Source organism: Mobula hypostoma, chromosome 20 (genome assembly GCF_963921235.1).
Source record: "Mobula hypostoma chromosome 20, sMobHyp1.1, whole genome shotgun sequence".
Classification (NCBI taxonomy): Eukaryota; Metazoa; Chordata; class Chondrichthyes; order Myliobatiformes; family Myliobatidae; genus Mobula; species Mobula hypostoma.
In genome coordinates this window covers 13,982,347-13,999,909 of record NC_086116.1, presented here as the reverse complement: position 1 = coordinate 13,999,909, position 17,563 = coordinate 13,982,347, and the positions used below count along the sequence as shown (strand labels likewise).

The 17,563-nt window shown below is 42.0% G+C and overlaps 1 protein-coding gene across 4 annotated transcripts in view; it reads left to right on the top strand.

Moving 5' to 3' along the window:
* Positions 1-17,563, top strand: part of arhgef39 (Rho guanine nucleotide exchange factor (GEF) 39) — a 90,509-nt gene that overhangs the window by 39,231 nt on the left and 33,715 nt on the right. For all 4 annotated transcript variants that reach the window (XM_063072418.1, XM_063072416.1, XM_063072415.1 and 1 more), the window contains 2 exons: positions 2,632-2,752; positions 3,564-3,682. In XM_063072418.1, coding sequence (XP_062928488.1) covers positions 2,632-2,752; positions 3,564-3,682 — 240 coding nt within the window. The remainder of the gene's footprint in view (positions 1-2,631; positions 2,753-3,563; positions 3,683-17,563) is intronic.

The window sequence follows — 17,563 nt, the reverse complement described above, 5'->3', positions numbered from 1 at the left end:
TGGAGGTGCTGTCAGTTGTATAAAGTGAGAGTCGGAGAGGCTTCGAGAAACCTTGAAGGCCACCACAGTAGCGTGGCTGTTGGCACGACGTTATTACAGTTTGAGGTGTCAGAGTTCAGTGTTCAATTTTGTAAGAAAGTTTGTACGTTCTTCTCCTGTGCATGTGGGTTTCCTCCAGGTGCTCTGGTTTCCTCCCACAGTCCAAAGATATACCGGTTAGTAGCTTAACTGGTCATTGTAAATTGTGCCGTGATTAGGCTGGGATTAAATCAGTGGGTTGCTGGGCAGTGCAGATTGGTGAGCCAGAAAGACTCATAAACCATCCTCAACAACTAATTGGCTGACAGCAGTTCCATCGAGGTCAAAGTCTGCCTGCCATATTGCAATCTGTAGAGGCTCATCTAGTCTGGGTTTCATGTATTTCACATTGCATGGGGCCCTGGCAGATGTATTTAAAACATCCTCAACCAAGGGTGAGGTGCCAGAGGACTGGTGGATAGCTAATGTTGCTCCATTGTTCAAGAAAGGCTTGAAGAATAAGCTTCATAGGCTGGTGAGCCTGACGTTAGTAGTGGGTAAATTATCAGAATGTTCTGCAAGGGACAGAATATGTAGGTATTTGGATAGACAGGGCCTAATTACGGCTTTGTGTGTGATACATCATATCTAACCAATCTTGCAGAGTTTTTCGAGGAGGTTACCAGGAAAGTTGATAAAGAAAAGGCAGTGAGCACTGTCTACGTTGACTTTAGCAAGGCCTTTGACAAAGTTGCACACAGGAGGCAAGTCCAGAATGTTCAGTCGCTTGGCATTCAGGATAAAGTAGCAGACTGGATTCAACCAACACACACAAAAAACGCTGGTGAACGCAGCAGGCCAGGCAGCATCTATAGGAAGAGGTACAGTCGACGTTTCAGGCCGAGACCCTTTGTCAGGACTAACTGAAAGAAGAGGTAGTAAGAGATTTGAAAGTGGGAGGGGGGAGGGGAGATCCGAAATGATGGGAGAAGACAGGAGGAGTGGGGATGAAGCTAAGAGCTGGAAAGTTGATTGGCAAAAGGGATACAAGGCTGGAGAAGTGAGAGGATCATGGGATGGGAAGCCTAGGGAGAAAGAAGGGGGAAGGGGAGCACCGGAGGATGGAGAGCAGGCAAGGAGTTACAGTGAGAGGGACAGAGGGAGAAAAAAGAGAGACAGGGAAAAAACGGGGAAAAAAATAAAAAAAAAGAATGGGGTAAGAATGGGAGGAGGGGCATTAACGGAAATTAGAGAAGTCAATGTTCATGCCATCAAATTGGAGGCTACCCAGACGGAATATAAGGTGTTCCTCCAACCTGAGTGTGGCTTCATCTTTACAGTAGAGGAGGCCGTGGATGGATAGACATATCAGAATGGGAATGGGACGTAGAATTAAAATGTGTGGCCACTAGGAGATCCTGCTTTCTCTGGCGGACAGAGCGTAGGTGTTCAACATTGGCTTAGCGGAAGAAGCCAGAGGGTAATAGCAGATATTGCCGCAGGGTTCGGGTGCCGGATCTGTTGTTGTTTGTCATCTATATTAATGATTTCGTTGATAATAAGGTAAACTAGATCAGCAAATTTGCAGATGACACCAAGATTGGGGATCAGCCAACTTGCGGATGGCACCAAGTGAGAAAGGCTATCAAAACTTGCAACAGGATCTGGACCAGCTGGAAAATGGGCTGAAAAATTTACTTTGGGCAACTGTGAGCTGTAACATTTTGGGACGACAAACCAGGGAAGGAAATACACAGTGAACTGTAGGGCACTGAGGAGTGCGGAAGAACAAAGGGATCTGGGAATACACATCCATAATTTCTTGAAAGTGGATCACAGGTGATAAGGTTGTAACGGGAGCTTTTGCACATTGACCTTCATAAGCAAAGTGTGAAGCACAGATGAAGGGAATTTACATTAAAGTTGTACAAGATGTTGGTAAGACCAAATTTGGAATGTAGTATGCAGTTCTGTTCACCTACCAGCAGGAAAAATATCAAAGAAAATTTACATCGATGTTGACAGAACTTGATAATCTGAGCTGCAGGCAAAGCCTGAATAGGTTAGAATATTTTTCACTGGAGTGTAGGACAATGAGGAAAGACTTGATAGAGGTATATAAAATTATGAGGGGTATATATAGGGCAGACTTTTCCACTGACGTTGGGTGAGACTAGAGCTAGAAGTCATGGGTTAAGGGTGAAAGGTGAAATGTTTAAGGGGAACATGAGGGGGAAGTTCTTGACTCAGAGGGTGGCGAGAGTGTAAAATGAGCTGCCAGCAGAAGTGGGCGATGCGGTTTTGGGTGGGGTGTGGAGGGATATGGTCCAGGTGTAGGTCCTTGGGACTAGGCAGAATAACAGCTCGTCACAAACTAGATACTTCTGTGCTGTAATGCTTTTTGACTCTATGTGACCAGGAGCTGAAAACACGACAGCAACATTGGATCTTTGATTTTCCAATCTTCACTCCTTGACTATGGTTTCGTTGCATCTCTCCTTAATAATGAAATTAGACTCTGCCACAGAAATTAATTTTATGATGTTGTAAAAGAATAATTTGAATGTGCGGCATGTCAGTCAGCAACATAATTTATTTTTGGGTCACACACAGGGCACTGTTGAGTTATCTTGAAGATGGGAAGCTTGGATTGGGCTTTGACAATTTCTGCCCTCACCTGAAGTTGTACACCACCTACACAGATAATATGGAGCAGGCTCTCAAAGTCTTGCAGGTAATGCAACCATGATGGTCCGTGGTAACTATGATTGCAATGATTAAACAGCACGTACAATCCTTAACTTTGTTGTTCATCCCTCAGTAGTCTGACGGGAAGAGGAAGATGCCGTTTAACTGAAATCAATCTTTTTAAAGAAAGGCTAATTGTTCAATGAAGTTTGTCCCCTTTCTAATTAAATGTGGCATGTGATACAATCATCATAATGTAGTCTTTGCCTTTCAATGTGCATGTTCTTCACATCTTTGCTCATTAGAGTCGTCGTTGTCATCTTATGGCGAAACTTGCTCTTTCCATAATGATTCTAATTTTATTTGGACAAGTTGCTCAGCTTTCCTTCACCTCTTTTGTTATGAGGGCACTATTTTGTTCCTTCAAAGGTTGAAGGAGTAAAAGCATCGAGTCACCTCTTTGACAGTTCCCAACCTATGTACTTATTTATCTCTTTGAGACCCTGAGCCAGAGAGAGATATCAGTGTCTTAATTAAGAAGAAGGATGTGACCATGGTAAATTGACTGATTTCATTGATTAAGGACTAGCTGTACAAGTAACATTGATTTTAACAGTGGGTCTACATAAATGTAATTGTTGGAACATGGGGCTGCATAATTAGGACGATGTGACAAAGAATGGTAGTTTTGTCCTTTTCAACCTTCAGTATCATCCCTGTGCATAATAATGTGCCCCTGTGCAATTAGTTTAAATTGAAAAATGTTATGAAATACCTTCCCAGGGTGTGAAAGTAATACACTTTATGAGCATCTAATGTTCCTTTAATTAATGTGCATCTCATGTGTTCTGTTTTAGGGACAAATAAAGAAAAATAAACAATTTGCACGATTTAAAAAGCTCCAAGAGTCTCGACCAGAATTCCAAGGGCTGACATTAGAAGATTTGCTTCCACTGCCTTGTAAACGTATTCATCAGTAAGTAGTAATTGTAATCTTTTCCCAATTATTTTTTTTCAGCACAAATTCGCACAAGCTTTTAAGTTATTTGCTAATGTTTAAAAGCTAGACCATAAAAATTTGTGAATTTAATCTCCTGGTGGCAAATGAATTGAAGCTAGTCTTAACTCTCATTTATCTGGCCATTAGGGGCTGTGCAGATGAAATCACACTGACCCAGATGAATCTAGTTGATTGATTTTGAATTATTCACTCTTCTGCTTATGTGTTTCCTGGTCTTGTTGGCTATATTTTAACACCTTTAGTCACAAATGACATATGATCTTGAGTTATTGCCTGATTTCTAATTTCATGACTCGTTATATACATCAAACATATCGTGCTCCGTACTTAACTTTCATTACAGAAAGTGTTTACGTCAATCTCCAGTACTGGTGCCCTAATAATCCTAAATAGTACCTTTTGGTAAGCAATTTGAAGTGTGTTATTGGAAGATGGTACTGTAAATGTGTGTGCTTCATCTTGACAACAATTAATTCTGTGACAATGCTTTGCCTAGTGCTATAGATTTTTCACCTGGGATGGGATTTCTGTGCCTGTGCACATTTCTGCCCATCTCCAGCTGCCTTTGTGAAGATGGCAGTCAGGCACAATATTGTGACGGTCATCCATCTTGAATCCACAGGAGAGCTATGTTGAATGTTTTATGTCAGGTTGCCGTGTGTTGTGGAGGTGATCATATCCCATGCATCATGATCCTTTTCTTAATAGATGGCAGTGGCCATAGGCTTGCACAATTCTATTGGAGGAACATTGCTGAGTTACTAGAGTTAGTCCTGTGGTACTGATGGTAGAGAGAAAACAATGGCTCTATCTCTCTTCTTTCTCGAGTGCTCTATCATTATTTTAATTTTTTTCCCCCTCTCATTCTTCTGGCCTCCCATATTTCCTTTCTCATTGGCTCTTTTCCACGTCCCTGGTCCTCTTTCCCACTCCCACACTTGCTCTAAATCATGGCCGTAGAACCATCTGTCGCATCGTAAATTGCAGTGCACATCGCATGAATCTTGCGGTAAGATGGTGGTGAGTTTGATCACAGCGGCTTCTATGGGGTCAACCAAAGGTCTTATTGTCCCTTTTTAAACATTTTTTACAATTGCCAGACCCTGCTGGAGATTAAGAACTTAAAGAACCGCAGGTCTACCCTGTCAGTGAGTTGCTTGTTGGCAGAGAAACTGAAGGAGCTGGACTTGGTGCAGATTGTGCTCCTGACTGCGTACCAAGGAATGTGCAATCTAACAGTGAGTGATCATGGTAGTTGCTTTCCTTGTGATTGTGAGACCCTGTTGGACGTTGTTAATGTGGATTGCTGCAAGTCCGATTCGCTGATTTATTGGCGGTTGGCAGGGGAGCTGTGTGGCCTCAGTCAGAGCGAGGACTGGGCCCGAAGCTGCAGTTTCACCTGTTTACTGCTGCCCAGAAGAACAGTGTCGGAATAGGTGCACACCACCGGAGGGGTTGTGTCCAGGCTGGAGTCAGTGCTGCACTCCAGCGTTCGCTTGGCGGAAGGCAAGCTGTGTTGTGCTTGAATGCGGATTTCTGCAACATTCATGGACTTGGGGTTTTGGACTGTTATTTTTTGTGTAACTGTATTTTACTGATATATGTACGTGCTATATGTGCTTTGTGCTGTGTGTGACTGTTGGTACTGTGTTTTGCACCTTGGCCAGAGCATAATGCTGTTTCGTTTGTATTCATGTATGTTTGAGTGACAATTAGACTTGAGCTATGAAGCATTTCAGAAAGGCACAATATGAATGCAGTTTGTCCCTTTCTTGGAATGCAATTGCACCTTTATGAAAAGTGAGAACCACCTCGGCCCACTGGGATATTTCAATTGTCCAGTGGGTCTGGGTCTCTTTCAAGAATCTAAACTTCCTCTCAAATCTCGTGCCCTATTTTCAATGCTTCAGGGTCAATACCCAACTCACTGATTTTCTTTTTTGTAATTTACAGATTGACTAGGGTCGTTAACTTTGGTTACTAATTTCATTGTTGCTGTTTAACGAGGAGATATCAATCTGATGATACAAAAGTAGGTGGGTAGGCAAGTTGAGAGGAGGACAGAGAGGCCTGCAAGAGGGTCTTGACAGGTTAACTGAGTGAGCAAGAATTTGGCGAATATAATGAGGGAAGAGGTGAGGTTAAAAACTTTGGAAGGAAAATGAAAGAGCGTGTTATTTTTTAAGTGGAGTAAGATGATGAAAAGTCTCAGGGTGCAGGTCTTTGTTAGTAACATGGAAAGGGTTGAGATTTGGAAATCAGTCAAAGTTTACTGCATACACAGATGCAAAGGTAAACTTAATTTCACTGGTATACATAGAAACATCAAAAACCTACAGCACAATACAGGCCCTCGGGCACACAATGCTGTGCTGAACAGGTACTTACTTAGAAATTACCTAAGGTTACCCATAGCCCTCTATTTTTCTAAGCTCCATGTACCTATCCAGGAGTCTCTTAAAAGACCCTATCTTTTAAGAGACTTCCTGATAGGTACATCACCACCATCACCAGCAGCCCATTGATGCAGCATCATATAAGCAGGCATTCACAAGAAAAACAAATTAAAACCAATTTTTACATGAAAGAACACAATTAGAGCGAAAAAAATGTCCATCGTACTGGAAGATCAGCCATGATGAAACGGCGGAGCAGACTTGATGGGCCAAATGACCTGATTCTGCTCCTATATCTTATGGTCTTAAGATGATAAAGGTGGTCAAAGTGTTGCTAAATTGAAGTGGGGTAATAGAGATGTGCCAGTTGGTTCAAGAACTGAATGGTTGAAGGAAGTAGCTGTTCTTGAACCTGGTGGCGTGGCTTCTGAGTTGTCTTGTCCAATGGTAGCTATGAGAAGATGGCATGGCCCAGGTGGCGGGGATCTTTGATAGGAGTATATACCAGGTAACTAAGAAGGCGTATGCAATGTTCATCTATACAATTGCAAAGTAAATGGAGAATAAGAATAAAGTTGTCGTGCAGTTTTACAGAGTGTATGTGAGTCTGCACTTGGAGGAAAAGTTTTTATTTCCATATTTAAGGCAGATATAGTTGTACTAGAGGCAGCTTAACTATGGTTCTCTAGGTTGATACCTGGGTTGAAGAGGTATATGAGGAAAGGTTGGGCATAAACTCATTGGAAAATAGATGAATGAGAGATGAATTTATTGAAACACAAAAGCCTGAAGGATGGGCAGGACAGATGATAAGTCTCCCCTTGCAGGGGATATCTGGAAAAAGAGCACATGGTTTCAGATTTTCATGATTTTAGTTTTGCAATACCTTACTGCTTTGTATCGCCTGTAGATTTTAACCAGATTAATGCTGGATTTAATAACCCATTTCCCATTGGCTATTTCATCTCTGTTCATAGCATCTCACTTTTTCATCTTGTCAAATTTCAAGATTTACTGTCTTGGTCCATGGGGAAATGTTGATATTCTAGTTAAGAGGGTGTTGTTTCTTTGGGGGGGATGGTGACAATATCCATTAGATTTTGTATAGTGTCATTAACAATTTAAAAGCTCATTTATTATTATCTCACTTGGTGCAATACTCAAACCTCATTATTAGACCACATAAAATGAACACTAGAGCAAGGGTGAATTATAATTTTCAGCAAAAAACATCCTAAGGCTGAATGTCAATAGAAGTAGGTTTACTCAAAAGTTGTTCCCGTCAGGACACTGCCTGATATTTTCAAAAACATGTAAATTAAACTTGGCAAATTGCTGGTGCTTTCGAAGTGTCTCCTAAATCTGCAACATCTCCACCTGAGTGGATGGTGGCGGCGATGGGATGAGTAATTCTGCGCCACAGGTGTGGAGAGAGGAACAGAGGAGAGTTGTTAGAGAAATTAGTGTTGATGCCATCAGACTGGCAAGATGAAAAATGAGGTGTTGTTCTAACCTGCATCAAGCCTCTAGGCCGTGGACAGAGATGTCCGTGTAGGAATGGGAAGTGGAACTAAGGTAGCTGGCCGCCAGGAGATCCTGCTGTTACAGTGGCCAGACCGAAGGTGCTTGATGAAATGAGCCCCAAGTCGAGGATTGTGAGATCAGACATCGTGGCTGTAAAGGTCCTGTTTCTGTGCGGCAATGTTCTCAGTTCTATCTCCTGCATTCAGAGCGCACGGTGATGTGACTGATCCTTTGAATCTTGGCAAACTCATGAAGGATCTTACAGTATGATGCAGGTTGGATGAAATTGCGCATCAGCCACAGAAGAGTTAGATTTGTTCTATTTCTGCCTTCCTCATCAGGGGATTTGATGCAACCCTGGCTCTACCCTGTATCAGGGAAGGTGGGGTTTGCCAGCCTCTCTTCTGCACCTGTCAAATGTGGGCATGCATATTTCTTGAGCCACCACAGTGTTACCATGTTGGTATCCATTGGATTACCTAGCGGTATGGGCTTCAAGCTGATGCCAGGTATTAGCATGCTGCAGATGTGTGAAGTTGGTGGCAGGATGCCAACAGTTTGTCCTCATGTACAACACATGCAGCAGCAGTGACACAGCTCTGGAATTAATGGCACTCAGAGTGGCTCATTTGTTTTAATGAACTGGCAGAAAGATCCAGTAAAAGGGTCTGAACTCTACCTGATAGCTGGCAGAAAAGATCTTACATTCCTTGCCCTGAAAGCTTTAGGTTTGCTGATTTAGCCCACAGTATCATCATAGTTTGTGTCTCTCTTCCATCCCCTCAAACAGAAAGGATGATTACTTTTGCTGCAGTTTCCAGCAATCTGAGCATAGAAAGGTCTCCTCTGAAGAAATAAGCACTAGGTTTTTAAAAAAATAACTGACTTCAGTCAATCAGCATGTTCCAATGCAGCTATTCCAACTGGGGGATGGGGGGGATGCAGAAAATTCAGATTTACAAAATGTGACATTTGACGTTCAAAACTTACTACATTTTGTTTGCAATCCTGGATGAGAGGCCTTTGATAAACAAGTAAAAAAATGAAAACTAGGATTGCTTAGGTATGTTTAGAATATTGTGCACCTTTATGTTTCCCCTCTTCTCTCCTTGGTTTCAACAGGCATTTAAACAGGTGGCGCGCATATCAGAGTCTTCTAAAGCAGGGAGCAAGTTAAATTCCAATCGTTCTTGTGTGTCTTTAAAAAGTTGGTTATTACTTTTTGTGTTTCTTGCATCAGCTTATTAGTAATCATGAGTATGGATGGCTTGAAGATTTCTTTCAGCACTGGAGACTAAAGGAAAGGATGAGAAGACAAGGCCGTCTATTCAGATGCTAGATAGGAGCTTTATGCAAAGGGTGACAGATACCTGGAGTGCACTGCCAGAGAAAGTGGTGGAATCGCACACAAATTACTAGATATAAGAGACATTTAGACACTTAAACAGGCAAGGCATAGAGAACATCCTAATGTGGGCAAATGTAGATGGGCAAGAATGTCACGTGGGTGTGGTGAGCCAACAGGCCCATTTCCATTCTGTATATCTCTATAACTCATGTTTGTACACTCAGGTCCCGTATAGTGCTGATTCGTTACAACACAGTTCTTCAATTCTTTATTGAAATGTTTAAAAACAACGAAAATTCAGTCTAGACAACACTTAAAACTTCTTCAGAGCAGCTGATATTACAGTAAACATTCAATCAGCCAATGGGAGCGCTTTACGTACACTCTGAGCCAATCTCCTATTAGTTCACGCTCTGTCTCCCCCACCTGTGTAAACGTTCTTGCTCCCTCAACAATTTATTCCATTCTTCTAACCCATAATGTCTGGAAAATGTCCATTGGGGGTTGTACATCTAAGATGTCTAGGAAAAGCATTAGCATGGATGCGAAACTGCAAGTGATAGGGTGTTTGGAAGCTGGTGAACATCAGGTTGATGTTGGCGCCTCTTTGAAATTGACTACATCAACGATCAGAATGGTTATAAAATAAAACAGACAAGATAAATGCTTCTGCAATGACGATCTCAAAGTTACCAATGAAGGTGACTCTTTTAAAATGAAAAATAGACTGAATATATAGGTGGATGACCAAGCACAATGAAAGATGTCCCTAAGCCAGATGATAACAAAGGAGAAGGCAAGAAGCATCTCCAATCATATTCAAGAGAAAGAAGACGATGCGTTGGTAACATTCATTGCCAGCAGAGGTTAGTTAAATCTATCAAACCTATTAAACAGTGCTGTAACCGCCACAGTATATGTATCTCTGGTGAAGTGGCTCGTGCAGATAGCAAGAGCTTCGAGAATTGGCAAAAGCAACACATCCTGGGTGAATCTGAGGACAGGGATGGAGATGAGGAAACGCCAGCAAGAAACCTCAGCACTAGCACCACCATGATCACACAAATCATGGACCATTTCATCGATAATGACCCTGACTGAAGCAAAAAGGCAAACAGAGGTGTTCTCGACATGATTTCCTGCTACCGAGAACCGTTTCATGGGAGGAAACTTAAGAAAAGGCGGTCAAATCTCGATGCCTACTTGGAGAAGAAGCCAAATTTAGAGGAGGACTCACAGCCTGGTCTCCTGTAAGGTGTAGCCACTATCTGCTTCCCTCCACTGATGCCGCGATGTGCTGCTGCTCCACTGATGTGCAGGTTAGGCTTACTTGTGTGTTTGTTGCTCCATGAATCGCTGCGTACACGTAAAATAATATATCTTGGGTTTGATTTCTTTTTATCGGGCACACATGGCCATTTACGTCACGTTATAATGAGCAGGCAGAGCGCTGATTTACGTAGCGCTCCACTTATGAGAAACACATCCACAACATTAAGTGGGTTCTGAGTGTATTTGGTATGTAATGGGTGATGAGTATAGGCTATCTCTGGGATACAAGCACCCATCTTATGGACCCCCTATATATGAATGAGCTCTCATGATATTATCATTTTCAGAAGTCTAAAGTATGTACATTTCTTCATTCCTATTCATGTCTAACTACCTAACGAGCTTCTCGTCTTTTAGCAATTGTTCATTCTTATCGGGCTTGTATGCCTTTTACTGCCATTCATTAGAATATTGTGGAGGCATGGTTTAGCATATTAAATGGTTCTTGTGTATTTTCTGATTTACAGATAAAATCGACTATATTATAGACGTCTGTAAAAATGGAGCTAATTCATTATCCAGGAATGGTCTGTACCTAGGACACAAGTAGGTCATCTAGTCCCCAGTGCCTGTGGTTCCATTCAATGACCTGACACTCTGTTCTTACCCTGATATCTCTCAATACCTTTGCTTAGCAAAAATCTATGAGGCTTTGATTTGGAATTAACTCTGATTGAGAATCAATTGTCATTTGCAGAGGAGAATTCCAAACTTCAACCCTTTGGTTGGAGAAGTTTTCTTGTCTTCATTCCAAAAAGTTCTGGCTGCTATCTTTGGGCTCTGTTAGCTCCTTAGCCCCAGAGTCCCCAACCAGGAGATTGTGTTCACATTAATCTGTCATACAGCACAGAATCTGGACCTTCAACCCACTGAATCTATACTGAAGATCAAGCACCTACTTGTATTAATCCCAATTTACTCTCCCCATCACCTCTACCCAGATTCTGTCAAGTTGGCATTTTTATTGTTTCTAGATCAGATTTATTAGTAAACAGATTGGATTTTGAACTGTTTACTCAAAGGAATTTATGGTGCCGATTAATCTCCTAATCTGCACATCTTTGGGATGTGGGATGAAACAGGAGGAAACCTACCCAGTCAAAGTTGAAGTCGAGTTTATTATAATATGCACAAGCATCTGTGTATATAATGCAATGATAAGCGTACTACAGCAACATCACATCAGCATTCACAAAAAACTAAATTAAACACACTGTACACAATTTTTACAATTAGAACAACAATACACGAAGTTCATTTTAGTGCCAAATGATCAAAGTGGTAAACTGTAGCGATTAAGGTTCTGTTGGTTTGTTCAAAGACCGAGAGGTTGAAGGGATGTAGCTGTTCTTGAACCTAGTGTTGTGGGACTTCAGGCTGCCATGTCTTCTGCCCAATCACAGCTGAGAAAAGATGGAATGGTCCAGATGGTTCTGGTCACCTAACTATAGGAAGGATATCAGTAAGATTGAAAGAGTGCAGAGAAGATTTACTAGGATGTTGCCAGATCTTCAGGAGTTGAGTTACAGGGAAAGATTGAACAGGTTAAGACTTTATTCCTTGGAGCGTAGAAGAATGAGGGGAGATTTGATAGAGGTTTACAAAATTATGAGGGATAGAGACAGAGTACATGTGAATAGGCTCTTTCCACTTAGATTAGGAGAGATAAATACAAGAGGACATGGCTTTAGGGTGAAAGGGGAAAGGTTTAGGGGGAACTTCCTCACTCAGAGTAGTGGAAGTGTGGAACGAGCTGCCATATGACGTGGTAAATGTGGGCTCACTCTTAAGTTTTAAGAATAAATTGGATAGGTACATGGATGGGAGAGGTCTGGAGGGTTATGGACCGGGTGCAGGTCAATGAGACTTGTGGAATAATGTTTCAGCATGGAGTAGAAGGGCCGAATGGCCTGTTTTCTATGCTGTAGTGTTCTATGGTGGGGATTTTTGATGATAGATGTTGCCTCCATGAGGCAGTGTCTCCTGTAGGTACTTCCGGTGGTGGGGAGGGATGTGGCCAAGAAATATTGGGCAGAGTCCGCCACTCTCTGCAGCTTCCTATCATCTTGCACGTTCAGGCTAGTGTACCACACCATGATGGAACCAGTCAGGATACGTTCAACAGTAAACCGGTGGAAAATTTTTAGTGTGAGCAGAATCTCCTTGATCTCCTAAGAAAGTAAAGACGCTTGCGTGCTTTGTTTATGATTGCGCCTATGTTCTGGGTCCGGGTCAGGTCGTCCGATAGGTTAACACCCAGGAATTTAAATCTGCTGACTCGCTCCACTGCTGATTTTCCCCAGCGCAAACTGGTATTTTGTTTGCCCTCCTTTCCCTTCCTGAAGTGAACAGTTTCTTCTGTGGTTGTGCTGATGTTGAGCAAGAGGTTGATAATTGCGGCTCAGCTCAATCAGGTGACCTATCTCACTGCAGTAAGCTGGCTCGGCTCCACTTGTTGTCACCACCAGTCATGGAGCGAAGATGGGAACTCCACACATGTAGTACATTGGGTGGGGTTAGATCTTGGGTAACTGGTCCTGCCAATAGCTCTACTATTAGCGCCTATTTCTGATTTATTTTTTCTCAGAGATTTATTTTTATTTAGAGACACAGCATGATAACAGGCCCTTCTGGCCTAATGAGCCCACGCCACCCAAATTACACTGTAATTAACCTACTAACCTGTACATCTTTGGAGTGTGGGAGGAAACTGGAACACCCGGAGGAAACCCAAGCGGTCACAGGGAAAATGTGCAAACTCCTTACAGACAGAGGCGGGAATTAAATCTGGGGCCGCTGACTCTGTAAACCGTTCCGCTAACTGATAGGCTGCGCTGTGCCAGATCTTTTCCAATTAATATCTAACAAACTTCAGTTTAAAACTTCCCTTAAACTGCTAAGCTGGGGAGAATGTAACCCGATTCCCTGTGACCTTGCCTTGCAATTTAACTTTTAAAAGTGCAGGTTCCATTCTGGTAGATCTTTGCAGAGCTCTCTCCAATACAACTTTATGTTACTTTTGTGCATTTGTGTATTCTTACTATTCATCAGACAAATGCACATGCAATCAATGGTTTGTTTGATATAACATATAATAAATGCTGTTTTCCAGGTCAGAAACATATTTTTAATTAAAACTTATTTTACTGTCAAGGTGGAATTCTTTTTTTGTAAACCTTTTGGATTTTAAACTGTTTGCCACATCAAAGGCTTTAACAGATAATAGATCTCAAGTATTCCTTTAGAGTAGCTTTTTATTTAAAAAAGGAAGTAAGCACTGGACTTGTGAATGACACAACACATTATGTCTCCTGTCATGCTGTATGTAATATGGGATTCTCCCTTAGGCTCAGCCTAGTTGCAACTGGCACCATTCTGCAGTAATTAATCTCCACAGTGATGAAAGCAGCAGGTCTGGGGTAGCTCCTGCTCATGGAAGCATATGCCGGAGCCAGCTGCTGCCACTGTTCAGAGAGGACCAGCATAGTGGAGCACTCTGCAATTGACAGACTCCCACAGTGACAGTCGTGCACCAGTGGTGTATTAGGCCCAAAGGAGTTCAAACTTGCATCCTGCTGCCCTTTATTACCAGAAGATATATATCAGGCAATAATAAAATACACTAATTATATGAGAAGCAAAATGTGGACCAGTTTCTGTTCAGCAGACCTGTATGTCAAGGCTGTAATGTTTTCATTATACTCTTCCTCATGGAATGCCAACAACAGGGCTTGTTGATCCAGTAGAATGTGTGCTAATTAGGTTCCCATTGTGTGCATGCTGAAGAGTGCAAATTTGACTGCACTTGTTTGGCATTATACAAAATTTTTGAAAGTTTTATAGGAGTTATGGATTAAATAGTATATGTTTTAACAAGTGAATATTTTGCTTCATTGAGTTTATTTATAGCTCTGGTTTTCATTAGGGTGTAAGCCATTGCCAGTATAGTTACAGTTGAATGTACTGTATATTAATTGGTGTTGCTTTGACCATGCCCCAATCTATATTAAATGGGTTGTTGCATTGACAAACAGCTATCCTTCAAGGGAGACAATTGACCCAAATTCTCTTGAAAAATCTTCACTGATTATTAATTTCACATGTACCAAGTGAAAATCTTGTCTCAGGTACTGTTCATGTAGACCAGTTCATTTCAACAGTGCATTGGGGTACAAGGTAAAATAATTCAGGATAAAGTGTTCGAGTTACAGGGAAAGCATAGTGCACGTTGACCATAAGGTGCAAGGTCATAACGAGGTAGATTGAGAGACCAAAGTTTCATCTTATTGTAGTAGGGAGCTGTTCAATAATCTTATAGCAATGGAATTGAAGCTGTCCTTAGGCCTGGTGGTACATGCTTTCAGGTTTGTTTTTCTTCAGTTCAGTGTGAGGAAGAAGAAGAGAGAATGTGTGGAGTGGGTGGTTTCGTTGATATTGGTTTATTATTGTCACATGTACCAGGATATAGTAAAAAGCTCATCTCGCATGCTGTTCATACAGGTCAAATCATTACACAGTGCTGTGAGGTTGAACAAAATAAAACAGTAACAATGCAGAATAAAGTGGACAAGTTACAGAGGAAGTGCAGTGCAGGTAGACAATAAGGTGCAAGATCACAACAAGGTAGATGTTGAGGTCAGGAGTCCATCTTATTGTACTAGAAGACAATTCTGTAGTTTTACAGCAGTGGGCTAGGAGCTGCCCTTGAGCCTGTTGGTATGTACTTCCAAGCTTTTGTATCATCAGCTCAATGAGAGAGGAGCATAGAGAGAGTGCCCGGGGTTGATGGGGTCTTTACTTATATTACTGCTTGATTTGTCAAAGTGCCCCTGGAGGCATGCTGTTATCAATGAGCTGATGGCAGACCAGACATGTTTGGTCTCGTATACCAAAAATGTTAGAGACAAGAGACTCTGGATGCTGGAATCCAGAGCAACAAACAACCGGCTGGAGGAACTCAGTGGGTCGGGCAGCATTTGTGGGAGGAAAGGAATTGTCGACTGCTTGGGTCGAAACCCTGCATCAGAACAGTTAGTTTGCTCAGAAAAGCATCTATTTGTAGAGCAGAGGTAAGAAGAATTACTGTGATCAAAACTGCAGCAACTTCTCCCACTGAAAGCAGGGAAGTTCTACATGCAACTTAAATCACAGTTGTTTACAGCAATGCAGTCACTGGACCTAATTTGACAGTTGTCGCCGGTTGGCGATTACATTATCAATGTACGCAGCCTTTCGTTATTTCTGGAAATAGTCGTAATCCAGCAAGTTTCTCGGCTTGCTCGCCACTCATTTTTGTTGGCGCTTGGGGCCTAATGAGATCTCATGAAGCATCTTTCTTATTGTGTGCAGAAGTTAAAAAGACTGCTGTCACTTGGCAGTTCATCTATGGAAAGAACAAACAGGCTCTTCTGACAGTGTCCCAACAATAGGAAGGAAATCCTGCAAGAGAAATAAAAAAGAATGCAAGTGGATATTTGAAGAACAGCTTTCTTCCACAACCCCCTTTCTAACACTTCTCCCCATAACAGTGAAATTTCTTTTTGAAGTATACATTTGTTCCCAGTTTACAGAAGGTCCACGAAATGTCGGTTACCTTGTGAATATATTACTCATTCATTCAGTCACTAACAGACGATGACCACAAATTGTATATTCCCAGTAGTAGTATGTCATTGTGCTTCATTTTAATTAAAACGTGAGCATTGATAAATAACCTATATCAGAATGTCACATCTTAAACCATAAGTACATTTGTCATTTTTGCCTCTCATTACTGTCAGTTAAGTTTGGTTTGGGGATTCCCTCTGGTAATGTATTTAAAACAATTACTATTTCTTGGACAGTTGTTACAATCTGGAAACTTTCCTTCATGAAAACTTTTTAATCACATGAACAGCGCTTGGGGGGGAAAAAGAAGCTGAAGGTTAGGGAGTGAGGTCTTGGACGACTTTGGACTTGACGGGACACATTCGACCAGACCGCAGCCGCATCGAACGAGATCGCACTCCGTCTGGAATCAGTCACAAGTCGCTGGGATGGATACAGAGAGCCCACCCCCCCACCCCCGACCACTGACTGTCAGTGCCCCTGTCTCCAGCACTCTAGGCTGGCCAACAGGCTTCCAGTGATGCTGTGAACAATCTCTACAACTTTCAAAGCTTATGGAGGGGAGTACATTGCAGCTAGAATTATTGTCTCTGACTTTCAGAGACATTTTCAAAACTACTACATTTGAAACTGAAGGAATTAAAAATATGAAAAATATTAACAAGTTAGCCAATAACACGGTATAATTAAGATCAATAATTTTTACTTATGTATAATTAGTTAAACAAAACCAAAATGATTCTTAAAAGCAACTTGCCTTCCCAGTGCCCTTCAGTCCTCACAGAAATCAGAGTATGGGACCAGGCAGCACTGGGGCATTTGGCGCTGATATTATGCAGGATTCTTTGGTATTTCGGAAGCTGGAATCAGCAATTCAAAAAAAAACCTCTGCTCGGCAGGATTATTCGCTGGAGGAAAGTGGGCAATCCCAACAAATTCAGAAGTGTAAACGGCTGCACGCTGACGATGGGGAAGTGGGTGTGATGTCAAGTCAAATCTGGATGTGAAGCCAGTTGCGTACACATAGTCCACTGCTACCAATAAATGTTGGCTATTTATTACCATTGAAACCACCTATACCTTGTGGCAGCCCAACAAGTGAGACTGGAGGAAGTAAGAGAGAGGAATTGAAAGCTTTGGGCTTCACGTCCTGATGAAGGGTCTCAGCCCAAAACGTTGACTGTACTCTTTTTCCCGTTGATGCTGCCTGGCCTGCTGAGTTCCACCAGCGTTTCGTGTGTGTTGCTTGAATTTCAGCATCTGCAGATGTTCATGTCTTTGGGCTTGATCCTATCACTGTTTTATAGTCATAAACTTTATGATGTAAAATGACTGGGCCATTCGGCCCAATTTTTCCGTGCTGACCATGTGTCTATATGAGGTAATCCAATTTCCCTGCATTTGGCCCATGTCCGTCCAAATAGTTCCTATCCTAAGTGCCTAGTAAACCTTGTAATTGTATCTGCCTACAGCTCTTGCTCTGACAGCTCGCTCCATTTACTCACCACCCTGGTGAGTTGGAAGATGTTGTCCTCAGGTCCTTTTTAACTGTTTTCCCATCTCATCTTAAACCTATGCCTCCCAGTTTTAGAATCAGAAGAAGCCCATTCAGTCCATGCAAGCTTGAGC